At 37.7% G+C, this 27,676-nt stretch overlaps 1 protein-coding gene across 2 annotated transcripts in view; it reads right to left on the reverse strand.

The window, feature by feature from the left end:
* The window catches only part of LOC120749698 (gamma-aminobutyric acid receptor subunit gamma-3), a 102,706-nt gene that overhangs the window by 46,405 nt on the left and 28,625 nt on the right, over positions 1-27,676 (reverse strand). For both annotated transcript variants that reach the window (XM_040057379.1, XM_040057378.1), the window contains exon 2: positions 7,882-8,019. In XM_040057379.1, the coding sequence (XP_039913313.1) occupies positions 7,882-7,999 (118 nt within the window). In that variant the 5' untranslated portion in view covers positions 8,000-8,019. The remainder of the gene's footprint in view (positions 1-7,881; positions 8,020-27,676) is intronic.

The following is a 27,676-nucleotide window of genomic DNA, read 5'->3' on the forward strand; positions in this document are numbered from 1 at the left end:
GCTGTTAAACATCCAATCACTCTTTCAAGCTCAGAGGGGATCTCAGGCTAAAATCCCAAGGTCTGACTTACTGTCGCTGGAGAACGGACTCAGCCTTGTTGTTTACCTCTCCTGGTGAACTATCCTAGAATGGAAATTTATGTAGCTCCAGCAGAAGGGAGCAGCAGATCAGGACTCCATGCACAGAGAGGAGCAAAAATATTATCACTCAACGAGTGAATGAGGACATTAATTAATGAACCTTAAAGTTTAAAGTCAGACACACACAAAACATTCCAAAATATGGAACTATCAGATAAAAACATCAGCTGAAGGAAAACAAAATGGAAAAACAGACTGTGTGGTTTTTTTCCATATGGTATGGAAGTCTTTTTAAAAGGACAAATTGAGGTCCTTTAACAAGGACAATTGGGTGTCTTTTTTGGGACAAATTGCTTCCTACTGAAATTTTCCCTTCAGAAAAAATACAGGTGAAGCCTTGCCACAAGTCTTCTACTGTATATTTTTTGTCATACTTTTGCCTTTACTACTAAGTAAAATTACTTCTTATTGCTTCTTATCTCTCACCATTTGCTGCAGTAAGGACCTATACAAAGGACACCAAGTGTTTGTCCCTGCAAGGCAAAGCATAAGAATAAAATCAGTTATATATGCAGTTCTGCTGAATTTACAAAGTATGGAGAGGAGTAATATTCTCTCTGCTCCTCTTATTCTAGTTACCTACTGTACCATTTGCAAAAAGAAAAGGAAAGGTGTTTGTAGAGCATGTTATACTTATCCCACTCATATTATTAAGCTGGGTTTTCTCTAGTTTCTAGTGACTAAAGAGTTATTCACATAAAATATAGAGTTTCAGACTTCTACGTTTAAGGATCTGATCCCAGGCCAGCACCAGGGAAAAGCTCCATTAACTTAAGTAGGCTGTTGATGCAGTTATAAATCACTCTCTTCAGAAGATGTCTTACTATGAGCCTTATATAAGAGTTTTCTAACAAGATGGGCAAGTACTGGATTTTCAGGTCAATATAAAAGTTTTTATTCCCATTAATGTCTGTCAAACTTGCAAGCAACATGGGAAAAGTCTTTAATAGACTAGAAGTATTATTAATAATGATCTGTTTATTTATTACTTTTCTAATCTGAGTAGCTAGTGACAAAGTTATCAGACTATTACATGAATTAGTATTAAAAATAAAAATTAAAGCTCCTCTTAGAAAAACTTCAAAATCTTCAAAATATTCATACTGATCAATTGGTTTGACATGTGAATGAATATCTTTCAAAAGTCAATACTGTTGATTTCTCTACTAAAAAGTGATTTGGTTCATTCCAAATACTGTATCAGAGATAAAAACTGTGTCAACAAAAAGATTATTGCTTAATCTTCTTATAACCAGGCCAATTTTCTGTTGGTATTTACTGTCAGAAAGTAAGTCCGGTGATATTCCTTCATTCCAGGATTTCTGTTGAGGCAAAAGACTTATGGTATTATTCTGTTCCTCTGAAAGCAGCCAAAGAATGAGGGAGTCAGGTCAAATCCAGGTGTATATTTGGTGCCACACACAAAGTAATCTTAAACTGTATGAACATTCTGGATTGTATAGTGTTATTGGAGCCCACTCCCAATGAAAGTGGTATAGAATAATATCCACATCCTGGCCAAGCCTCTGCTGGCCACTGCAAAAAAATTAAAACCCATGAGTTTTATAGATATTCATTAAATAAATATCTTCAGATGAGTTAGTTGGCACAAGAGGATGTGGCTGAATCAGGTCATTAAAAGAAGTGTGCATGGATGCAAGCACATTCAGTTACTGTGACATTTTGTGCATCTTTTCCACTCATTGTCAAGAACATGAGGGCACTAACAGGCTCCAGTTGCTTTGATAAGCCTCTAACCATCTTTCTTCGCTACCCCTCTTGCAACCTCTTCCTCCAGCCAAGGGGTTCAGCAGCCTGCTGCTGGCCCTGTCCTTTCCTCGTGGGTCTGATGGTTGGGATGGGTGGTGGTTCTGCCCTATCAACACAGACCTATGGGGTGATGACTGGACTGCTGCCTAGCCCTGGACTGGCACTGGTCAATCTGGCTCACCTTGTGTGGGTACTTCTTGTGGGCTCTCTGTGCCTACAGCTAAGTGATCTGGGAGCACTTGACAGTAAATAGTAAGCAAAGGTGACCATTTTGAAATGTTTCTCAAGTCAGCTGTTCTTTGTACACCTAACAGAAGAGAAAGTCGTGAGCACTATTTCCTCTGGATAAATCTCTGGGAGTGTGTTGACTTCTGACAAAGCCAAGGAGCATCAACTAACGCCAGCCTCAGGTTCCTCCACAGAATCAGAATCACAGAACGGTTTAGGCAGGAAGGGACCCTAAAGATCATCGAGGGCCATGTCATGCGCCGTGGGCAGGAACACCTTCCACTAGGCTAGATTGCTCAAAGCCCCATTCAGTCTGACCTTGAACCATTCCAGGGGTGGGACATGCAGAGCTTCTCTGGGAAACCTGTTCCAGTGTGTGTCCAGTAAGGAATTTCTTCCTAATATCTAATATAAGCTCACTCTTTTTCAGTTTGAAGCCATCTCCCCTTGTTCTGTCACTACAGACCTTTTTAAAAAGTCCATTTTCAGCTCTCCTATCATCCCCCTTTAGGCACTGCATGGCTGCTAGAAGGTCTCCCTGGAGCCTTCTCTTCTACTGGATGAACCCTCTCAGCCTGTCTTTACAGGAGAGAAGCTCCAGCCCTCTGATCATCTTCATGACCCTCCTCTGGCCTCATTCCAATAGGTCCATGTCCTTATTATGCTGAGGGTCACGGTGCTGGACCCAGTATTCCATGTGAGGTCTCACTAGAGCAGAGTAAAGGGCAGAATCACCTTACTCAACAAGCTGGTCATGCTGCTTTTGATACAGCCCAGGATACAGTTGGTGTTCTGTGCGGCAAGAACACATTTGACTTGATGGGGGTCTCCTAGTGAAATTTGGCATTCCTTTAAAAACAAGTTTGTCTCTCCCCTCCCCTGCCAGTAGCCCTATATGTATATATGTATACATACATGCATATATGTATGCAGATATTTGCATTTTCTTGAAAGACAATTTTGCTTTATTTTGTTCTGTAGTAGTTTTGTACTTGTCATTTACTGAGCGCTCTGCAACAGAATATGTACTTTAATTTGTGTTGCTGCTAGTATGGCCCAGAAGATCTTTATCTAAATCTGTGACAACAGATATCAACCTTGATTTGCAGCCCTGTGATACAGGGCTGAGATCATCATTTAAGCTGAAGTACTTTATGAAACAGCAATTTCGAAACGTAAAGCGTGATTTATAAGTTGCATGATGATTCCACTAATCATCACCCATCCATGGTATGTGAACAAAGGTGTACCTTCTTATGGCAGTTGTTATGGTTATTTATTGAGTTTGAGCATTTATTGATGCTTGGGACAATTCAGAATCTATAAAATTGAGCTTTCTGTCTGGTTTTATACATATAATTTGCAATAATCATATATATATTTTTTAATAGGATGGTTTTATTGGTGTTTTCTAGTTATGATGAATTATCTTGAACTTATGCGAAGGCCCTTTGAACTGCAAAAATCTTTCAGGCTAAAGGCATCTGAGGAAGAACACAAACAATACTTGTATGATGCAGAGAAGTTTTTAAGTAAATGAAAATAAGATTCAAGAGCTGCAGGGCCTTTGTATTTACCTAACAGTGTGGAAAAAATAACTGATTTTTAAAAATTGAATAGACTTTCTGGGGTAAATGTCAGCAGAAAAGTGCAAGCAACACTACAACTCAGTCTATGATCTTTAATTGTGGAGTCCTTCATGATTCTGTTGTGGGTTTTTCTTGATCTTTGTTTTTGTTCCCTGCCTATGCCCCACCTGACCACCCTCCTCAAGTGTATTTGGAATGTCTGTGACTCAGACACAGACAAATGCACTTTCTCTGGTACCATGTTGTGAATGACAAATCATATGCTTCCACAAATTTACTGAAATTTACTACAAACACACACAGAGTGCCTTTAAAGGTGACATTCTTCTCTCTCCTCTTGTCCTGGTCACCTTCCCATTGGCTGACTTGCACTTTTAAAATCTGTGGTTTTTTCCCTACACGCAATTTGTCCTTTCTTTTCACAGGGGGCTTAGCACTCCCTGTGCTTAATTTATCTTGGTCAACCTTATCTGACATTGTAGCAAGAGACGTGCTCTTGTTACAGTATCTGAGTATCTTGCCAAATGGCAACAGGGGTATGTTTCACTATTTGATAATTAATTTGATCACCTGACAGTGAGACCTTTCTAAGGGTTCCAGATAAAGGTTCATGACCATACCACCAGCACAGTGTTTTCTGCTGTTTACTGCATGCAATCACCATCTGCAGCAGGTATTTCATTTTTTATGCATTTGTATCTTAGCATAAAATGAAAAGTAAAAAAAAAAAAAAAAAAAAAAAAAAATCCTCAGGAGAAAGCTGTACACTTCTTCTAAGTGGCAATGAAGACTTTATTTGGCTGCCAGATTATTGTAAAAAAAAAAAAAAAAAAAAAAAAAAAAAAAAAAAAAAAAAGCAAAGTACACCGTGTCAATAATTTAAGCCACTGCTGGTTCAGTGCAAAGGATGACATTTCTCATATTGCTTAGATTTCTGAAATATACTCTGTGACAGCTGGCTTCTTACTCATGTTCCTCTGAAATTGTCATAGATTAACATAAAGGTTATTTAAATGTCTGAAAAAGGTTTGAAAAGACTGAAAAAAACCCAAATCCAGAACACTGCTGAGTCTTAAATCTAATAATTCTGTCATGAAAATGACAGAAAATGACTACCAAGAAGGGACTGAATGCAAATGAAGAAGAATGGCAGCAAGTTGATGTGTGGTCAGTGTGACCTCTCTTCATTATACACAGACATTGGCTGAAGAGGAGCTAAAAAGAGATCTCCAAGCTGGACACAGGAAGGTAGCACTGCAGCAACTCTCATGTTACATAGATGTAATTTAGTGAGAAGTAATAGTGTCATAAGCAAGCAGAAAGGTGTAAGTCAGAATCAAATAAGAAGCTAGGGTTTTGAATCCATCTCTTGTCAGTGCAGGACTGGTTCCTGCAGTAGATTTTCTCATGCTATGCCTATTCTGCTTTTAAATGCCCTCTGTAATAGTAGTTTCCATAATTTCCCTTGGGAGGAAGAGATGATGTTCAGTACCTTTTTTTTCAGAAAGCTGCTGTTGCTATCCTGCCTGCTTCCCTTCTCCTAACTCCATCTTATCAGTCGGAACAATCCCCTGTGCCACATTCTGAACAATGCTGCTCCTCCTTTCTGTCCTGAGTCTGCAAAGGGGTCATGATGGGCTTCCACACGGCTCAGAGGGGCCCAGGACAGAGCAGAGCACAGAGTAGGAACTGCTCTGTCTGAGGAGCAGCATAAATTCAAGGTGAGTCCTACACCCATAGTGTCCTAGGGGGCAGCCTCAGGGCAGTCTTCCTCTCCAGGTAGCTTGAGTGTAAAAATACCACAGATCTTCCATGTCAGAACCGGGTATCTCTTTTCTGACCACCTGCAGCCCTCCATGGCATGGCTGTAAAGGAGATGTAACACCTATAAGAAGCAGCTGCCACCTTCCTTTATCACAGACTGTCTAAACAGTAGGGAACAGCAGCTTTGTGGGGGTCCCTAATTCTCAAACTTCTTGGCTAGGGCTTTACTTCAGTAAACAGACATGTTCCAGAGTACAGATGCCTCTATCCTGTTTGTTCACATATATTTACACACAGCAGGTAGTCACAGAATTACCTCAAATTTGGTCAGAGACATATTGCATTGGGTCCTGCCCCCTTCCCTCTATTTTGGGACAGCTTATTCTACAGCATGGGGCATATTCAAGGTTTTCCAATGTACTTGCTTTTTCTCAAGTCCTGGCCCTGGTTTTCACTCTATTTATGGCTATAAATATTATTGACATTCAATAAATCTGGCCTTTGAAATTACCTTAAACTACAGAGTAACAAAATATAGCCTGTTTTCTGAAAACTCAGGTCCATGTGCAAACTCAGGGGTTTCTTTTTTACATCTCTCATATGCTTGTTGACACCTTTCTTAAATATCTGGTGAAATGCACAACTCGTTTTTCTGAATTAATAACTCCAGGTGACAAACTGACACATACATTTTACATTGTTTCTTCCTTTCTTCCAAGTTAGCTTCCACAATCTCCTGACAGGAGATTTTGGTGTTTTTTTTTTTTTTTTTTTTTTTTTTTTTTTTTTTTTTTTTTTTTTTTCCCCCCAGTGTTTGAATAAGCTTCAGTTTGTCAACATCTTTCTGTCACTCTGGTGCCTCTAGGAGAATAGAAATACCGCATGGTTCCAGTAACTTGAGTTCAACACTGCTGTTGGATTTTGCACTCACAAATGTGGGAGAGAAGAAACAGCAATAGCAATTATACAAAAAATATTGTGCCAACTCACTCATATTAATAAGAACTGGGTACATGCTAAAAATTGGTAATTCTTTGTCATGGACTCATAGAATGGTTTGTGTGGGAAAGGGACCTTGAAGATCATCTAGTTCTAACCTTCCTGTTTTCCTGGAGAAGGCTGAACATCTGCCTGCCCATGGGAAGCAGTGAATTAATTTCTTGTTTTGCTTTGTTGGTGCAGAGCTTTTTCTTTCCCTATTAAACTATCTTTATCTTAACTCATGAGTTTTCTTGCTTTTATTCTTCCAATCCTCTCCCCCATCCCACCAGGGAAAGTGAGTGAGCAGCTGCGTGTTGTTAAGCTGCCAGCTGAGGTTAAACCACATACACAGATACTTTAATGATTTAGTATTTTGTACCTGATCCATTTTATGGGAAATTTGCATTCCTGAGTAACTTGCAAACTAAAAGGCTTTGTATTCATAACAAAAGACAACTTCCACATGTGTGTCTTTGCAACATTTTTTTCTGCTAAATCACCAGCTCAGAATATTCAGGAAAGCTTTAGTGACTTTTCATTACAAAAATTGCTGCCAGATTCTAAGAATTCATTGCTGATGTTAGTGAGTGGGCCAGGAACAGCAGTAGTTTCACAGATTTATAATTTTTTATCATTAATGTTATTCATAGTGCTTTGAAAAGCTTAACTTTGCTTACCTTTAAAAAAAATCAGTTTTTTTCAAAAATTCACCACCTGCTAAGCAGAAGGTTCCTTCTAGCATATTCCCTCAGCAGCTGTGAGAAGACTTACCAAATCATGGTAATCATGGACCTTATTGCAGCCATGTATAAAGTTTAGACACTGTGTGACCACAATTTATCTGGTTCAAATAATGTATTCCATTTAAGCTTTTTTTTTTCCTCTGTATTACTGTGTTAATATAAGGAACAGCAAGATTTCTGAAGAAATAGAATAGGCATCATTAGATTTTAATTGCAATCAATTGGTAAGGTCATGAGCAAAGGCATTTATCAACTGAGAGAGTGTCTTTGAAATATTAAGAAAAATATTAAACCATTGTCTGATGATTAAGTACAGAAAGTGTCTAATTTCACTAATCCACCATTGTGCTCAAAAATCTTTCTCTTTAATTTATCATGAAGACAGATTCAAATGTGGGAGTGGCCTAATAAATGAGGAATGAGAATCATACAGTGACTTCAAATCTATAACAAAGAGCCATATCATGCAAACATTTATTCCTCAGTTTGTGAAGTTGCCAGGAGAGTAGAGATTATCAAAAAATCAAGGTAAAATTAATATTTTTGAGGTCTGAACTTTAAACATAATAAACATATTAAAATCAATTTGCACTTGAATGAAAGAAAAACAAGGATAAAGATTTTAAAATAATTTGAATTTCAGAAAAAGCAATAATCATTCTTACCTGCAGAGGTTTTCACAATTTCTGAAGTATTTCTGAGACCCATAAAGTCGAACTGATATAGTCTCCAAGATTTCTGGTCAGCAGCCTCCACTGAATTTTTTCTCCATCTGTAAATCATTTCCTCTTTAGGATAGCCATCTAGAAATGAATATATATGTATACATATGAATATTTTATATTTCATAAAAAATGTTCTGAAAAATATTATCAGTTTGCTGTTCCAGTGCAATTTGGGAACACCTAAATTTCTGATCTGGTGCTTTGTCAGTGAGTTAAGTGGCAACATTCAGCTAGAGTTGTATGGCACAAAAAACCAGAGCCATAATATATACAAAAATAGAGTTGCAATACTGGCAAACCTGTGGTTTTTCACAATCATTGTTTTTTAACAACAACAACAACAACAAAAGATTGGTTCTGTCAGAAACAGATCTCTTCAGAGGTTGATTATACTAATTGGAAATCCAGACGCACAGAAGTATGCTGCTTTACATAAACTCTGAAGAAGTTATGCAAACCAATAGAAAGCAAAAAATGGGGAGACTCTCAGTGTAAGATGAACAATTGAAAAGGACACATTGTTTTAAAAGTTAAAATAGTTCTAATGGGGGGGTGTGCTACTGTGCTTCTGAAAGAAACATAACAGTGCAAAAGACAGCAAAATTTTCATTAGCATGGGAATTTTAAAGTGATTATGCTACCATATTTCTTCTGAAGTCTGGCATAGTTAATGAGGCATCCCCTGATCTCTACTACTGAAATGGCTTCTGAAAGTTTTTATCAGTTTAGCACTCAGTGGTCATAATTAATTCTTATGCCAATTTTTAATTTCCTTTTTCTTAGAGAATGGCATTTTCCAATCAATGTCCAACAAATCTTCAATCAGTCCAAACAATAATAATAAACCATCTAGAAAACAACAGCCCACCCATGCTAGTTAAAATTAGATTGTTCTCTAATGCATAATACAATCAATTTTTATTCATCTCATTAATATAATAGCTGTAGATTACAAGGCAAATTAAAAGCCTAACAACAATAGACGGTTAATATAATTGTCACAGCAGTAATTTATTTTTCCCCATTGAAAACAGATACATTTTTATATTTGCATTGCAAAACAACTTGTCTGGTCAGGGTGCTATTTCCTTGATGTCTTCCTCCTATGAGTGTCTTTTTAATCTTGTTTAAGGTTCCACCCTGCCGAGGGACTGCTGTAAGGTGTGCATGGCCTCATTTATCCCTCTCACTAACACAGCAAGAAAAGTACCCACAAGTCCCTTAGTTCTAATCTAAAAAAATTACTAAAACACCACCATGTGCTAATTCAAACTGTCACATTTTATATTTCCCATCAATGTAAATAAAGAAATGACCTGTGTAGGACCCAACTGAGTATCAAACACTGTTCTCTGTGAGAACTCTTGCTGCCAAACAGATTTCACTGCCAATTCTGCTGTGCAAGTCTGTGAGATTAACCTACAGGTTAATTTTTTTGGCTGGCAGATTATGTCAGAGGATGCAGCAATACAGCGAAAGAAGTCAAGCTTTGCAGAGCCTCCAAGCTATAGCCCTGAATGATCTGAAATCTTCTCAAGTCTGGCTCATATTTGACGGAGCCCTCTAATCACATTTCTTCCTCTTCCAAGTAACAAACCATACGATGAGGAAATGGCCTCAAGTTGCACTGGAGGGGGGTGGTGGTGTTAGGTTGAATATTGGGGAATATAAGATGGAGTCCCTTTACTCAGATAAATTTCACTATAATCATTGTAAATAAAAATGTTTCAAATATCTTTCAAGGAAAAAATATTTATTTTTTAATACATTATTTTTAAGTGGTCCAAAGTGATGTTTTTAGATCTTTTCCCAAAATTTCACTGAAAAAGTTGTACCAGTTAGTCTTGAATCCAATTTCTTCATGATTTTTTTTCCTTTCTTTTCATCCCATGACTGCGAAAAAACAAACAAACAAAACAACCAAACAAACAAAACCAAAAACAAAATAACAAACACACACACACACACAAAAACAAAACAAACGCCCCAAAACAAACAAACAAAAATCCATTACATTGTCAGTATGCTTGAAAGTTTGCTATCATATTAACCAAGGCATAGCTGTTTATTCTGACAAGAACACCATGTAGTCAGGAACAAGTTTATGGACTCTCATCCTCCAAGATGTTTTCTGCATATTTGACTAAGAATGGTCAGATTCAGTTTCAAAGTATCTCCTTTCAGTATTATCATCATTAAGTCGTGAGCAACCAACCTCAGGAGCCCACCATGACATTTCAATTGTTCCTTAATCCACAGTTGCTGTGATCTGCTCTTACAATGATTTGGTTGCTTACATCAAAAGAGAGAACTACTAGAGATTCAATGGGAGTTGTTTCAACCTCTTAAATAACCGCTGTTATGTTCTGCTCTGGTGCCACGTGACTGGCTTCAGTTTTCAATTATTTAAAAGAAATAATAATTTTGTGGAGGAGTGACACGTCTCTTCAGACTCCTAGAATTCATTTATCTTACTGAATAGACTCTTCATGATGGTTCTTCTTTTGGTGATATTCCATATTTCTTGTACACAGCCTAATTATTTCTAGCCCTTTAAATACTTCATTTTAGCAAATATCAGAACTGGAGACTTCAGTACTTCCACAAGAAGATGCAACCTCTGTTTTTCAGCTTCTTTTCACTTTCCCAGCATGCATAATGACAGTAAATTACCTTAAATTTTTGGCCTTGTGGCTTCAAGTCATTCACACTGAACAAATTTCTATCAAGCGTGTTTACCCTGCCAAGTTGCTTTAGGTTATGTAAAAATATTCACACTGCAGTAGGGCAAGCCTCCAGGAGGTCCTGGAGGCTTTCCAAGAGGTACAAGTAGATGACAAGGGTGATGGCCTGGGAAGAAGACAACCAAGTGTGTGTTCTGTGTTACAGCCATCTGAGTTCTGACAACCTGCTACTCAGGATCTTCTCAGCCAAAGTCTGTTTCAACAACTTTGTTTTCACTCTCATCATTTTACTTGATTAAATTCTCCTACTTTCTGGCCCAGAGATTGTCTTTTAGGCAGTGCTACAACTTTCATATGCCATATAAACAACTTTTAGAGACCACTCTGATCATCTGGTGTTTTGTAAGATGGTACTACATTTTTTGCAAAATCAGGTCAAAAACCAAAATTGATTATTTCTTTAAGAGCTCAGGAGACAGTATCTATGTAATGCCTTGTGTTTACTTTCACAAACATACATACTGACTATGCTTTTCCACTTTTTGCCATTTTGAAGGTGAAACTATTGTAACAGAAGGGCAAATTGTCATGACAACATCTGAGATTTTCTCGATTTTCCTGTATTTCCCTTTATTATTGAAATAGTTGGACTCATGTTACCAGATCTTCTCACATCATCACCATATAATTTAGAAGTGGAAGGTTAAAAATATTTAAACTTCATGTTCATATTGCTTTACTTTTTAGGGAGACTGATTTTGTGTAGAGCACTCCACCAAAATACTGAAAAATGGTTAAGGCCAAAAATATCACCAGGCTGGGTAAGAGGCATATTCAATCATAAGCTAGCCATGAGAATTCCTATCAAGTGGCCCTGAAACATGTCTGCTAATGGAAAAATCTCCAGATTTTGTAATATGACCATTGATGCCTGTTTGTGTATACTGCCTCTAATCTTGATTTCCCCAATGCTGCTATTGATCTGGACATCTTAGATCAGTGCCTGATATCTGCTTCCATTTCTTTTGTGTGATAGTGTGGCTGTTTTGGGAAGTGAGTAGAGCTGGAAAGATAGCCAAAAAGACATCCTGTCAAAAAGGACACAGACCACTTGAAAAGGTAAAAAATTTTCCACAGAAAAGCATCCAAGACATGGAAACATAGAAAGGCATAAAAAAAATAAATAACATCCCAAGACATGAAAACATAGAAAGGCATAGAAAATATAAATAACATCTTTCATATTTTCAAACATAATTTACCCACTCTTTGAAATAGGTTTATTTCACTGCTGGTTTCCCACACTTTCCATTCACATGTAACACAGGTAGATCCAGCAAACAGCAGAAGGAATGATGCAATTAGGCTCCTTCTTAGCCTTTCAAAAATTTGTGTACTCAGAGTATGTGATGAGGAGTTAATGAAAGCAGCAGCAAATCTGAAAATATGGAGGTAGCACGAAAGAAAGGATTGGTTCTGTTAAGTATCTGCCAATGACGTTTGTGACAGGAGTATGTTTTTCAAAGTCATAGCAGGATTCTGTGACAGTTTTGCTTTTCCATGGGTGTTAGATATAGACTCCAAGTCAGTGGGAATTGTGACCTGCAAGATGAGCCACTGCCATCATGGAAGTGGTTGGAGTTTACATCATGGGCAAGGAGGGAGGCCTGTAGATTCAGCTGTCGCCAGTGAAGGCGGTCGGGACAGGGAGGATGCTCTATTCCAATTAGAGGCAAGGAATAAGCAGCCCTCTACACTGTCCAGCCAGAAATACTTTGCCTCCTCGGATGCTACCTTGTTAGCTCTGCTTCAGGCTAATTGGGAGACCTCTGTCAACACAGCCTGGGTCAGAAGAGGATAATGAAGTCCACAAATGCACTTTCTCTGGTACCGTGTTGTGAATGACAAATCATATGCTTCCACAAAATCTGCATGGCCTTTTTTTTTTTTTTTTTTTTTTTTTCCTTCCCCCTTCTTCTTCTTCATTTTACCAGTCTTTATAATTGCTCCTTTGTTGGCAAGCAAACTTAATTTTAATCCAAACTTCTCAGTGTTTGGAGAAAGGTTTCTCAGTGATCTGTTCCTATATCTGCATGGTGTTTGTTCTCAGGCTTTTAAAGTAGGAGAAATCTGGAAGTTCTCCTATTAAAATTGGTATTACCTTAGATTTAGTGATAGTGTGAACTATTATCTGCACTATTAAACTATTAGGCTATTATTAAGCACAACTAGATGGCAGAAAGAGCAAAATTTCAGTTAAATTAGTTTAAAATTTAAAAAAAAAAAAATTAGGTTATATAGACAACTCATTATGTCTCTCCAGGAGGAACCCTTCAGGGTAGACTGAAGCAGAAGTAGGGAAAGTGAATGGAGACTTAATAGTTTACTTAAGATATGTGGAATACAATACTCATAATTTAATGCATATTTTCTTCTCTCTGTCCATTAAAGGGGGAAGGGAAGGGAAGGGAAGGGAAGGCAAGGCAAGGCAAGGCAAGGCAAGGATGAGGTACATGAAAAGCAGCTATGGTAATAATAATAAAAAAGATAAATGTGAATGTTGTAAAGGCAGCTTTTAATCCTGAAGTGATTTATTTCAGCAGTAGTAGATAATTGCACTTAGGTGATAACTACAGCAATTAGAAATGTTATTCTTTGCCCTGTTTGCTTGCATCAGTAATTGACACCTTATTAACAGTACATTAGCTCATGAAAAAAAATCAACCAACATCACCATGGCTGCAGATTAATGGATCTAATACTGCTCTGAAGTTAAAGGGTACATGTCCCATTGAAGATAGCTTTTCTACATAAAAATTTGCTTTAATGTAACTGTGATACCATTCTGATGAAGAACTAGAGGATCCAGTCACTATCATTAACAGTAATGCTTAATTATCCCTTACCTGGGACTAATTCTCTATTCAATAGAAGCGTAGAATGCTGATGTGATTTACTGATAAACTACATGGTAGCTTAGCTTTTGAGAGGAACTTATGGCATCAATTCTTCTTTTGGGCCTTCAAAATAGAAAGAAGGAAAAGAGAGGTGTTGCTGTCACAGAAATAGTTTCCCAAATGAGGATTTTCTGTGAACTAGCCTTTGTAGGAAGTAATAATTTTCTTGCTGCTCATAGACAAATTAAAATTTTGGCTCAGAGAAAACAGAGAATAGAATAGAATAGAATAGAATAGAATAGAATAGAATAGAATAGAATAGAATAGAATAGAATAGAATAGAAAGGTGAAAATCAGAAAGAAGGCAGAGAAAAATGTACATAATGAGAATGAAAAGAGAGGTTTTCTCTTGATGATATTTTGAGATGTGGCTTTTCCCAGTACCCACTATCTTCTAAAATCTAGTAGATGCATCCCACATGGGAGTGCTAAGATTTTGTCCCACACAACCCTAGCAGTAAAAACACCTAGTTCCAAGTAGCAGATCATAAAGGATAGGTAGAGTAGTTTGAAATTACCTTAAGAAACTAAGGCAATCCTGTTGCATCATCATGCCATTGTGCTCTATACTTATGCTCACCAGACAATTCTCATTCTGACTTATTTACTAGTACCATGAGCGATTTGGTTTCAGAAAATGGTTGGTTTTATCATATATTGTCCCTATCATTCCAACTTTCTATTGTTTTGAAAATACCTTAATCTTTTCAGAAAAAAACCCAAACAAACAAACAAAAAATCCCACCCAAAACTAAAATTGAAAAAATAGTCTCATCTTATAACTTTTATTGATATTTTTCCTATGAATTTTTATCTATATACTTATTTTTACTGCTTGCTAACAAGTTTCATTTGGAAGGCAATTTTCAGAAGCCTCATGTGCACCAATTGCTTGCATTGTTCTAGCCAGCAGTTTCTTTCACAAATTAATTCACAGGTAACAAAAACACCTCCTAAATGTTCAGATTCTTCTGATTTAGCCATATTTCATACCCATGCCTGACATCACTAACTGTAAATGGGTTGATATCACATCTAGACTGCTGGGTATAAATTGCATCTATTTTAAGGCTAGAATTCTGGCACAGATCAGAGTACTGAGAACAGAGAAATTTGCTTAGTCGTGTGCAGTCTTCATCATGCTTTTTGTGGAATGGATACTTCACCTTGACTTCCCATTCTTTTATGAATGGAACAATGCAAAGATTTTGCCCTCAGTTTTCTGCAATACCAACACCTTGCAAGGAAGAATGAAAGTCCAGGAAGCAGTTTTCTTAGTTCAAGTTGTCCTCATATCTGAATGATTCTGGAATATGTACTTGTTCTATCTCCATGTATTTAGAAATCTCCTTATAAACAAATATGCAAGTAAGAGACAGAATTTCAGTTTCTAGCTCCCTGTACTTGTTTTTCATAGCTAGCATAGAGCTATTTGATCATGAACTGGTGTTGTTTCACAAATGTATGTCTTTACAGTCAAAGAATAGACTTTATTCATAATGTGGGTCAGAAAACTTTTGACAATGTATTCCAAGTCTCACATTTTTATTGGCTTCAAGACTGCAGATGGTGATTCTCAGTAAAAGGACATTTTTAGAAATGCATAGCAAAGAGGTGGCCTTTGAGAATCTGCTGCTGCTTTGTCCTGCCCTAGATCTTACATACCATGGCCAGCTCTGCATACAGATGGGAGCCTCCATCTGAGCACTTGCTGTGCTCCAAAAGATTTAGGGTGAGATTCAAAGAGATGGTAGTATCTCATCATCTCATCCTATCTCATCCCATCTCATCATCTCCCTTCTTTTACACATGCCCTACAACAAAGACTGAATGATGTTGAGAATTCAAGAACTATGTACTACTGCTTAGAGATCAGACTTGTTATTGTACTGCTAAATATGTACATTGAGTTCTGTAATGGAAAACAAACAGCTCAAAATGAATATTTTAGCAGCTAAAATACATGAGCTCAAGTGAGAAGAGAAAAAATAATTTCTTTTTCGTTTATAACTGACTATTGAACTACCTCCAGCTCTGTGCAAGATTTTCTCATGTCCATTTCAACATGAATTTTGTGCTGGATGTGAAAAATTTGAGAATTTTTGCTGAGATTTGCAAAGTCTGAGTGACTGCATACTGAAGTAACATCTCAGGCAGACAGAGGTGGTGTCAATCACTCACAATTTTTAAGAGAAGTTGGCTCTTAATTCTATGTAAAAGAGGAAAACATTATTACAATAAAGCAGCTGAAAAATATTTTTATAAACCAGAGAAAGTCAAAGCTCCTAGCATGAGAATTTAAAACCAAATCTACAGGGCTTGCTTGGGACAATTTAGAAATCAGAGCTATAAAATATTCAAAGTAGAACATGAACCTCAGTTTAGTAAAGGAATATCTGTCAAATCTTCAATTCTTTGATCTGCTCACATTCTCTATAGCCAGAACACAACCTTCCATTTATTTAAACTGCACTTTTATTGAAAAAGTTTAGTGACAATGACCTTCTAAAGCAAGTATTTAAATTTTTTATGACTGAGAAAGACTGCAGTGCCACCAAAAGATTCTGGTCAGCTGATTTCAAACATCCCAGCAGGAGCTGAATACCATTCTCTAAAGACCTTTAAAGTATATTTTTTTCTTAATGATTATGCAGGCCACCTCAAAAGTAGGGGCAAAATAGCCGTGCAAGTTAAATGAAGTAAATTCCACCAAAGTTCTTTATCACTGATATATGTGTTTTGGATTAAATATAGCCCATAAATGTTCAGTATCAGCTTCAACTCTACTGGATATTACAAGATAAAATAATTCTGCCTTTACTCATTTAATTACAATAATTAACTGTATCCTCCAGTAGTAGGACTACTAAGATTTCCTTTAAGACTATCTTGATGAGAAAGATAACATTGTTTACTTCATGCATTGTTTTGTTAAGCAAAGTGCTGAGAAAATGTGTTTTGGCTCATCTGAAAATATATAATGAACAAGCAGAGATTCTGGTGAAGACTCAGAGCTCAAGTAAAGTAAACAACACAGTCTTACATAGCTCAGGAAATGAAAGTACACCTGTGAGGTTTTTTAGTCTGTGCAGGTGGGGACGAACAGAGAGAACATAATTTAATTACAGGCTTCTTCCTCTCATTGACAAGTAATCTATCTAATCCTTTCATTTGAACACTTGATGTGAATGGGGTATTGAAGGCTGAGAACTCGTTTTGCATTTCTCACGTGGGTCTGAGAGTATTTAAGGATAATTCCAAGCATGCTTCATCTTTATCTTCCACGTGCTACTCAATAATCAGTATGTGTATGTTAAGTATGAGTGCATTTAAAAGGGATATATCTATTAGGAGCATTTCGAAAGATGGTTAGGAAGATTTAAAAATAATAATTAATAATAATATTACTACTGTATATTTAGAAAAAATCATATTTGCAACTTGAAGGTATCTCTTAAAATGAAATAGCTATGTCATCTTCAGGAGTGTTGGCATCCATTTATTTTTCAGTGTCCAGCTTCTTGGGTTAGGAACACTACAATCTATCCACACTGTCCCGCATATAGAAATTTTCTATCCAATTTCAACTACAGAAATCATTGTAGCTAGATATTTAGCTTACATAGCCCATATATTTTGTGACTAGCCTGAACTGTACATTTTCAGACCCATGAAAATGAAAATTTAGCTATCAACAATGTTTTTTCTGAATTGCCATAAAACCCATTACAGGCTTCACAGAAGCTGCATCAGCAAAGCCCATGGCTTTACAAAAGCCATCAGAAACATACTATTCTCAATCAACACAGCATTAGTGGAAGCGGGTTATGAATTAGACTTCCATACAAGATTATTATGATTTTTATATAGATCTTCTCAGAATATATCAGGAATGAATAGCAAAAGGTAAAACAATAAAACACTCCAATCTGAAAGCAGTTTATCTCGAGTACTGCCATTTCCTAGAATTAAATAATTTGCAGTTTAAATTCAAAACTAAACAGAAAATGTCATTAAAACTGAGATTAAGCAGAGAGAGCTTTTAAATTATATGTATAATAGGTTTGTTGCTGTTGAAAAGAAAAAGCCTATACAAACTCTTTTTTTTTAATGAAGGACTAATATCTCTGCTTTGCATGACAGTGTAGCTTAACATGTGAACTGACACTGAAAAATCTAAATCACTTATTTATGGCTAATTCCTTCTAATCGGGGGGGATGTGTCTGTCTATTTACAAATAAATTAGTGTTATTTGGTTATTAATGTTGTTACTATAATTCTGTATGTAGATTTGTTGTCATTTACACACTTTTATAGTCATTTGCACACACATTAAAATTCACACGAAATAATATTTATAGCACTGCAAAGTAAAACAACAAAGAAATTTCTATTTTTTTTGTAATATTTTACTAGTTTTCTGGTTTTATCTCTGAAGGACTTGTTTGTACTTCATTGGCAAAGCATGCAAGACTTGGCAACCAAAGACAAATGTTAAAACACTTTTTCTGTCTCGTGCTTATAGAAAACAACAGTTCCTGAAAAAGTCATGTCTTAGATGTAATCTGCCTGCTCATAATAAGAGCTCATCAAGAATTATCTGATGGAATAAAATTTCAGATGAACAGAACACATTGTTGATTTTGGCATATTTATAGTCACACTCAAATTAGTGAAAGCACTGCACTTTTTTCATTTGAACGTCAGCAAATGTGTTATGATGAATTGGTAAATACATCCATATTGCATTTGCTGAATTTGGCTTTCTACTTCTCTGAAAACATTTATCAACATCTTGGTTTGTCATTTACTTTCCAAGCACCTCAGGACTGTTGCTTCTCTGGTTATTGCCTCCACCCGCCCACCCCCCAGTATTTAAATTTCATTTTCTCCCAGGATGCTGCTCATGGAAACTAACTGATAGTCCTCCGTACTACACCAGTCCAAGCGTCTTTCATGTCTTTTTCTCATCTTTTGAGATGCATATATTGGTACACTGGTCTTTCTGTGACATGCCTGAGTATCTCAATGCCTTCATCTCCTACCCAGCTATGTTATTTCAAGCACATGAAATTTATTTCCATTAACTTTACTTTAGCTTAGCTAAAACATTCTTGCTAAAACTTCTCAACAGTCATGTTCTATTACTGTCCTCTCCAGATTCCCAGAGTGACCGTAAATCTCAGTAACTTACAGTACACAAAAGGGTAAATTCTGAGTCTCATGAGAGTTTATTTTGCAATTTCTGGTCCCAGACTCTAATCATGATCTAAATCTCCTCAGATGATCCATTAATTCTCTAAAATTTAAGAGTTCTGGTGGAGGTAGAATTGAAGAAGCCAGCTCACTGATCCCTTTTCCTGATTGAAAAAAGATATCAGCTGTGCTTCCCTCATGCATCTCAATTTTCTTTGGGATGCACTATTTCTTAGCCCTTAGGTTCATGGATAGCTTTGCCTATAGTTAACCAATAAGTATCAAGTTCTTCAAAACCTTTTTTCAGAAACAGATAAAATCTGAAATAAGTCTACACATCTACCATACATACTTCTGTTCTGCTTCATTTTCTGATAAGGCTTTAGGGCATTAGAATTTTGTATCAGCATAGAACACAACCGCCTGCAATCACTCTGAATCCTCCCAAGTCTATGGCTCCCCCAAGTCCTTCCAGGGCATCAGGCTGCTTTCACCATGCAAAATATTATGGCTACAAGGGTGGTTCCAGGCTTTGCCTGGAAGCCTTGCTTCTCTGTCCCAGACAAAGGTGCTTTCTGGGCCTTGGGTAATTGACAATGAAACAGCCTCTTCTGTGGCAGTGAAAATGACAGCAATGCCAGGTTCACAAAACAGTTGCCAGGGTCTGTCAGAATAATTTGTTCCTGAAAAATGTGTGCCCATGTTTCTGAAAGAAAATATTATCTGTATATCCAGCTCATTGAAAACCCTTTTTAAAAAATTTGGGGTTTGTGTTTATATTTAGGAAGCAAAAAAATAGAAAACAATACCAAACCACTATTATAAAACAGTGAGACTCTTTGTGCAAGATCCCATACTTGAAAATTTTCAGAGGGGAATTTTTGGGATAGCTCACATTTCAGTTTCTTCCCAAGTTCCACATTGTTGTGTACTCTTCTTGTATCCCAGCACTAGTCTGAACAGTGTTCTGAAAAGTGCATAACTATTCTAAGCCCTATATAAATCTTACTGACAACTATTAAAAAAAATCCCCAGACAGAAAATCCAAACATCAGCAGTTTTTGCTTCATGTGTCTCTTGGCCAAGTAACGGTAATTAAATCTTGTTTAGCTTGGTTTGCTTAGGAAAGGAGGCTTATGTAATTACATTCATTGTCTATGTTTAATGCATGTTATCTGTCCTTGCTGCCTTAACCTTTGCACCTGTTCCCCAATTTTATTATAATTTGACAGAAGAAAGTAAGCCTCAGATATTATATAATCTTTAAAAGTTATGTCATCCTCAAGTTATGTGCCCCTGGGTTATCAACCTGCTCTTGTCCTGCAGCCAGAAATGCTTCTGGACACTGCACCACTCCAGTGGGTTGAGAGGACTTTTCCCACAAAAATCAGGAGGGGAACAGAGGACCTGCTCTTAAAAAGGTACGAGGGCTCATCCAGTCCTAATGACACATGCGTTGTGGAGCTAAAAGTCTCTATTTTAAGCCTCAACAGGTCTCCTGACGTGGTCTGTAATATACCATTTCCTTTGTGTTGCCTTCATCACATATTTCTCCAGCAGCATTACTTATTTTGGCATCCCTCTCAAAAGATCTTTCCCTTACTACCAGCCAGTGATTCATCATATGCCATATATAATGGGCCTTAGACTGCTTGAATGGCTTTGCCCAAGGAGACTGACAAGTCGAGGATTTAATCCTTGGGCCTACCAGCAGGCAAAAATCTGTTATCACACAGGCTTTCTGGACACGGCTTTCTGCTTCTCAGACAGCATCGATTCTTCAATAGGAATGGCTGGCTTTGCCATGGCATGCTGTGGTTTCATGCCAATTACATTTCTTTGAAGATGACTGATAATGTGTCCCGGATCACTGTTGACACCAGTTCTTCTCCAATCACATTACCTTAACCCTGTTAGGTTAGCTAGGCCTTCAATATTTATTTTATATATTAGTCCTGGATTTATTTTTGCATATCCTATAACATTGCCTTTCCCTTAAAGCATTTTGGAAGAGGTGGATGTTTTAACTATCTCCTTTTCTCCCATCTGTCTCCTTCTTTTGTCAGGTTAAAACCCCAGTGCAAGCGACCTTCATTCTGTTTATCGGTTGACTGAGGACAGGTTGCTAGAGATGCAAAAGGCAGCTGTGGTTTGACATGTCACCAGGACAGGAAGCCCAGCTCCAAAACACGCAGCCCATGTTCCAGCAGAGAAAGCCCTCACAGAACCACAGCATAAAGCCATTCAAATGCAAGTGTCAGATGGTTGGTCCAAGTCTTTAAGTCCTTTATGAGCTTTCCAAGGCTCTGGAACAGGCAAAAGGGTCAGAAGAAACTTGCACTCCTCTGCCCCAAACAGAAGATTGCTGCTGATTTTGTCCTAGTGGTGCCTCTCTTTGCTTTCCAGGAGAAGGCTTCGAAAGCAAGGAAATTAAGATGACATGAATCAATGCACAAGTGAAAGAGGAAAACAAGGAGAACCCTACAGACCAAAGTAAGCTCTTTTACTTGTACTAATGCATGAGTATGGGCACAGGGCACTGCAATTTTCTCTTTGAAAGTGATCACCATTAAGAAAGGAACAGAATATTTCAGCTGGAATCTAAATTTGCTGAAAACCTGTGAGTACCTACAAGAAGATTTCTGGATCAAAAACAGTTTTAAATTTTTGGAAAGTAAGAGCTCCCTTTCTTGAATGATAGGCCTGAAGTTGTTCTTCAGTCACTTCTAGTACCTTTCACAGAAAGATCCCCATACCTTTCACAGAAATTACACGACCTGTGACAAATCCCACTCATTTCTGCAAAAATTCTCCCATAACAGCTCACTTGGCAATCCAAATAGACGTGCACAGAATAACAACTGTCCTGGCTTTTCAGCTGGCTGACAAAAGAAACTTTCAAAGGAAGGAAATAACACTCACACAGCAAAACAAACAATGGGGCAGACCTCCATCACTGGAGTAACCCCCTTCTTGTCTTCTAGTGAAATGAGGGCTGAATAAGTGAAATCACACCTATTACCAGCAGCACAGACAGGAAAATTTGAATGGCATATGAAACCAGTTGCTCAACCTCAGAAAACATGGACTTTTTTCACAGGAGACTAGGACGTAAAAGAATTTGCCTCCTGAAAGCACGACCTCCACTTTATATTTCTCTTTCTTATTTTTTCTCTGATCAATAGACATATATAACTTAGAGTGAGTCATCCTTCAGTTCACCACCCCCATGTCTGAGTGCAAAGAATCAGAGAAGTGACATGCTGTGGAAGGGGGTGAGAGAGAGAAATTGTCGGTGCATTCTCTGGTGCAGTGGTGGAGAGAAGGTGGGATGCTCTCTATGCTTCATTTACTTTATTGAGAACATAAGTGTGGTGCCCAGTATTCTAAGTGTTTATTGTTGCCTTTATAAAATTTCAGGCTCTTCCTCTCTTCCTGATTGCTCTGTTTATGGTGCCATTTGCTCTGCAGTGCTTCCTGTTGTGATACTTAACTATTTTGAGCCTCAAAGCCATCATATTATTTAAAGAAAAGTATATATTGCTCATGCTTCCAGAGATGCTAATTAGCATGTCAGAGACACTAAATTAGCTGCAGTACTCCTTACTTCACAACATGATGGCACATATGAGAGGACACTGTGCAAATATCCTCCCTCTACATGAAAAGACAAACATAGCTTTCTTATAGCTTTTTTTTTTTTTTTTTTTTTTTTTTTTCTTTCCTTTTTTTCTTTCTTTTTCTTTTCCCTGGTAGTGCAGATGTTTCAGGTGGCTGGAGACCCCTTAATCTCCTTCTCTTTGAAAAATGCTATCCAGTGTCTAGAGAATTACTTTGGGCTTATATTTGTCCTTTTTGATGAGATCAAGATATTGGTAATAGTCATTTAAAGGAGTTACAATGGCTAGAGAGGATCTGAAGAGATTTCATAAGGCATGTTTCCTTTATAACTGCGTAGAATCCAAGAGAATATTAAGAATGAAAATTTACTTTTTTAGACCCAGCATTTTATAGTGAGCTGGCATCTGCTGCTCATCTGTGTTATAATGAAGCCGAGCAACACCCTTCAAAACTGGATACATTTTAAAACTGAATTATGATACATGGAAAAGTAGATGTTGATGCTGCTACATAGGCTGCCTAGCAGGTTTCTTCACCTAGGTGCTGTATGAAAGTGTAATGTGAAGTACATTTTAACTGTAAAATGGACTTCAAAGTCTAACCCTTAATGCTGACTGCTTATAGCAGAGTTCGTATAAAACATGAGGAAATAAGGGCAGAAGGGAGAAATTCCTTCCAGTTAGCCAAATACTGCTAGTTTTTCAATTAAAACTCCATTTAAAACCATAAAAAGTGATCCAGTTCCCCCATCCTTTTTGGCTGAGAAGGCAGGCACACATCCTTCTGATTGAAATCTGCCAGGTTTTGACACGCCAGGTATGTTGGTGGATGCTCCCTGTCCCTGGGGTGGAATACAGAAATGTGGCCATGCTGAGTTTGCTCTTGCTCTCCCTATTCTTTCTTCCCTACTTGTGTAGGCAACTTGCCCAGGGAGTCTGACATCAATCTCAATTTGAATTACTACGGAAATCACTAAGCCTCCATTTCCACGGGCTGCAATACGTTTCCTACATAGACACAGATGCTTGATGCAGAGGAAATCCACATGCTCATCAAAACTCTACCATCATGATCCTGATGATTGCTGAAATATAAAAAAATGCAGCTGGAGTCGAATGCTGTGGTAGCTGGCATTTATAACAAGCACAGCATGAACACAGGCTTCTGAATTCCCTTCCATAGCTTTATGACATGAATGTTCCCAAGAAAAGGGATTTAGTAGACAAGTAGTATGGAAGATACACATCATATCTAATCATTATAGCAACAACAGAGTCCATAAACTACAATGACTGATTTATCTAATAACTTTTCTATATACTTATGTCCTTCAACTATACATGATTATTTCTTTAATTTGCATTTCTCTCGATATAAATCTGGCCTAATATGTTTTAAATAGGATATCACCTTATTAGGTCTTCCAAATGTAGTGCTTTGCTAAAACAGATTGGCACCTAGCTTAGTATTCTTAGTTAAAACAGTGCTCCTTTCTGTGTTTCTTTCAATCTTGTTTTGAACCACATGAGGTGGCAATGGAGATGCATGATGCCAGATTCGGAAACTCCTTTACATTTGAAGGGATTATCATTGCTTGCATAACAGCTAGTTAGAATGACATGTAGGATATTGCTTGAAATAAATAACCTGGCATTATGGCTTGGTGTGACTTGAGACATTAAAGTTTACAGGTGATCTGAGGAGAATTCTTTTTTCCCCCTTGCAATCTGTCATCAGATTAACCATTTTTAAGAAGAAAGCATATGTTTATAATGTAGAAATAGGTATTTTGGGGGCCTATATAATATATACAGCTCAAGGACTAATTTAGCTTGAGTTTTCTCACATCTAGTGATATGTCTCACAAGACAAGATGTCACATGTCTGGTGACTGATGAGATATACCCCAAACTGGGTGACAGAATGCCTGCTAATACAGGGCTAAAGATGATTATCTGTGGGACAGAATGGCTTTTCTCCAAGTCATCATAAATCCCATTCAGCTCCAGTGTTTCTCTCCAAGTTTTCACATTCTTATTGTCCTTCTCCAAAGAACAGATCTGACTGAAGTGACACATGGCCCTATAGCCATAGGAGTTATGCAGCTCTTCCAGGCCTTTTTCTTTAGGAGACTCAGGTGTGCAGTGGAAATCTTTGTTCTCAAGTGTCCTAATTCCTTTTTCTCTCTACCTTACAGCTCAGTGCTGATAATCTAAAACATCTCACTTTACCAGGATCATATTTGGTATCTGTGATCCCTTGCAATAACTAATAATTGGCTGGTAGAACCTTGGCACCTCTTTGCTGACCAGTGTAATGTACACTGGGTGGAAGACTCTGAGTTATTAACACAGCTTCTTGGGGTCTAAATTAAAGCTGCAACAACTCTTGAAATTCAGTGAAAACCCTACCACCCAAGAGGCTCCAGCATTCAGAAAATAAACTGTAGTCAAATGAAATTTTAGCACAAACAAGAACGGGAAAATCAGCCTGAAAATGTAACAATTCCATTAAAATGTGCCTGAGCAGCAGAAACAAGGTATTCATCTCCAGCTGCCCTTTTAAAGATAGTCTGAGAATAGGAAGGAATGAGAGATAAATTATGCGTGTAGCTGGCTTCAGAAACTATATTGTGTGAAGAGACATTGAAAAGGTTGGGATAGTTTATTTTAGGAAAAAAGACAAAGAGGCATTGACAAAGGCTTTCCAAATAATGACATCAAGAAGGTGGCATCTAGATGGCGGTTCTAGATGTGTGTCCAAAGACTAAAAAAAGGAAAGAGCTTGCTATTAAATTCAGAGGGCAGAAAATTAAAAAGGGTAAAATTATTTTTCAATAGACAATAAAATTCATGGCCCATTGATGGTTATTATCAACACTATCATTAAAATGCCCTCCCAAAACATTAAACAAGCCTACAGTTAAGACACCAGGAAGTACACATTAAAAATTTAAAAAATTAAATAGGATTTGGGAAAGAGAGAAGCCCTCATCTCCTTTCAGGACATCTAAAAGTGTGCGCAAGAGTATTGGAAAGAAAGGTCTTGGAATCTTAGGAGGTGTAATGGGGCCAGCTATGGAGAGAGGAAGGCAGAAGGGTTACCACAGTCACTTCCAAGTAAATCTGATGGGTGCAAGGTCTTCTCCTCCTCATGAGATTGTCAGTTTTGGCAGTGCATTTCTGCTTAAGGTTGAATAAAATAGCAAAAATCAAGAGTCTTGTCCTTTTATCACCTGGTTAGCCTTTCATATGTCTCTGGCTGCTGGATCATTAATTTGGGAAACATAGAGTTGCTAGATCTAGCAGTGCTCACTAGCTCTGGAAATTATACAGATACTGGGCCACCTGCCAAAGAGTGGGACTGCTCTACTCTCAGGACAGCCTGGTTTAGGGGCACCTCAGCATAGAAGCCCAGAGCAAAGGGGCACAGGGAGCCCTCGGGAGCCCTGGGCACTGGGACACAGGGGAATCACAGTGTTTAATCCTGCTGAAGGGATTGCATTGTCACAGCAGTCCTGCCTGGCAGTCCAAGCCTTCTGAGGGGCAGATTGGTTTCAATTTCCATTGTGTATCAGTAGCAGCAATAATCAACATGTTTGCTGTCTTTCAGGACTCTCAAGGAGCAGTAATTTAAGGCAAAAGCAAGACAAAGATCCAGCACAGATCAGCCTGTGATCTGACTGAAGTTTTGGTCCAATTCACACATGTGCAGGATCCACAAACCTCACACAGACAGCTTCCAAAATTATATATATAAAAAATTAATTTTTGTTGAAGACTTTCACGGATACTTCAGGTATGATCTGTTGCAAGAATATGATGCTGGAGTAGATTTAGTGCCCAGTTTGATCAACCAATGTTTGTGTTTTTACTGACAGAGCTCATCTGTAAATACAATGCTCCATTTCTGCTGTCCTTGCACACTCATCAGGTGTAAGCCAGAACAATTTCCTTCCTTGCAACATTAAATAGAGTTAAAAGGTGAGTCCTTTTCCCAAATAGCTTGGAGACATGTTCATTCTTTTAGTGTTCTTCACACTTTGCTGATAATGCATTTCTTGTTTATGTCTGGGAAACAAATATACTCCCTTGTCTTCAGTATGAGATGCTGCTACACCAGTGCTGATCTCTCTGCCCTGGATGCCATTCCAGCAGCTATGTTGTAAACCATTTCATTGCCTCAGGACCTTATATTTGCAAGGTCAATTGCTGCTGAAATGATGATTACTCTACAGCTGCTATGTCTAAAGATGGTGACAATCACAGTGCCCTTGAGCATTGACTGTAGGAGGTGGCTACCATCCCATTTTCCGTGCCAGACAAAACTATAGTTAACCAGTGCACTGTTCACTGGTATGGTCCCAGAGAGGGAAAAATTGAATAGCTGCCCTGTCATTTCATCTCTGGTATTAATGTGAAACAAAAAAATGTGTCTAGGAAATATCTTTAGAACGAAATCTTTCACAAACACAATATTGGTCCTGGCTTATTAATTTACTCCTTCTCATATAATTCAAATAAAAATCTCCTTACTGCACATTTTCATATTTGCAGCTGGAAACCAAAATTGAATTCCTTATCTGCTATGGAAGAATGGAGTCTAGTTTCTGCTTTGTAAATATAAAACGGCACAAAAGAGAGTAATAAGGTTTTTCGAAATTCCTCAAGGTAAGTGCCATTCTTGACTGACACTGTCTCCTGTTCTGGAGTCAGTGTAATGTCCACCCTAAACTGCCTTTCAGCCCTGGTCATGGGAAGTCAGCCAGGGACTGATTCCCTCTTTCAGCTACAGACTAGCAGGTAAAGCAACATGGAGGAGAAATGACCAGCTGCAGATCATTCCACAAGGCCAAAAACAGTCAGAAAAAGTATTGTGGGCTCTGGTGCCTTGAGCCACATTTGCCACATTGCACTGCTTATCCTAAAAGATTTCTGAATGTACTGCTGTGTGTTAGAGATGATCCTTCAAAATGTTTGTATTGTTAGGGTAAGCTTGTTTTATGGTCCATACACTATCCCAGTCTCTAGACATTAAAGCTCATAGCCTTGAATATATTGGTTTCTTAGCCCATTGTAAAATTTGTAAACTGTCCTGTCTGTAAACAACCTGAAAATCAGCTTAATAGGCAAAGGCCAACAGCACCACCCTTATTCTGCTCTCCTTTATGGATAGAACAGCAATTTTTTTGTGCTTAGGATTTCTCAAAATGAAACGGATATCTCAGTTACAGAAACGTAGGCTTTTTTTTAAGCCTTTTCAATTATTAAATATGA

The sequence above is a fragment of the Hirundo rustica genome, chromosome 2 (assembly GCF_015227805.2).
Source record: "Hirundo rustica isolate bHirRus1 chromosome 2, bHirRus1.pri.v3, whole genome shotgun sequence".
NCBI lineage: Eukaryota > Metazoa > Chordata > Aves > Passeriformes > Hirundinidae > Hirundo > Hirundo rustica.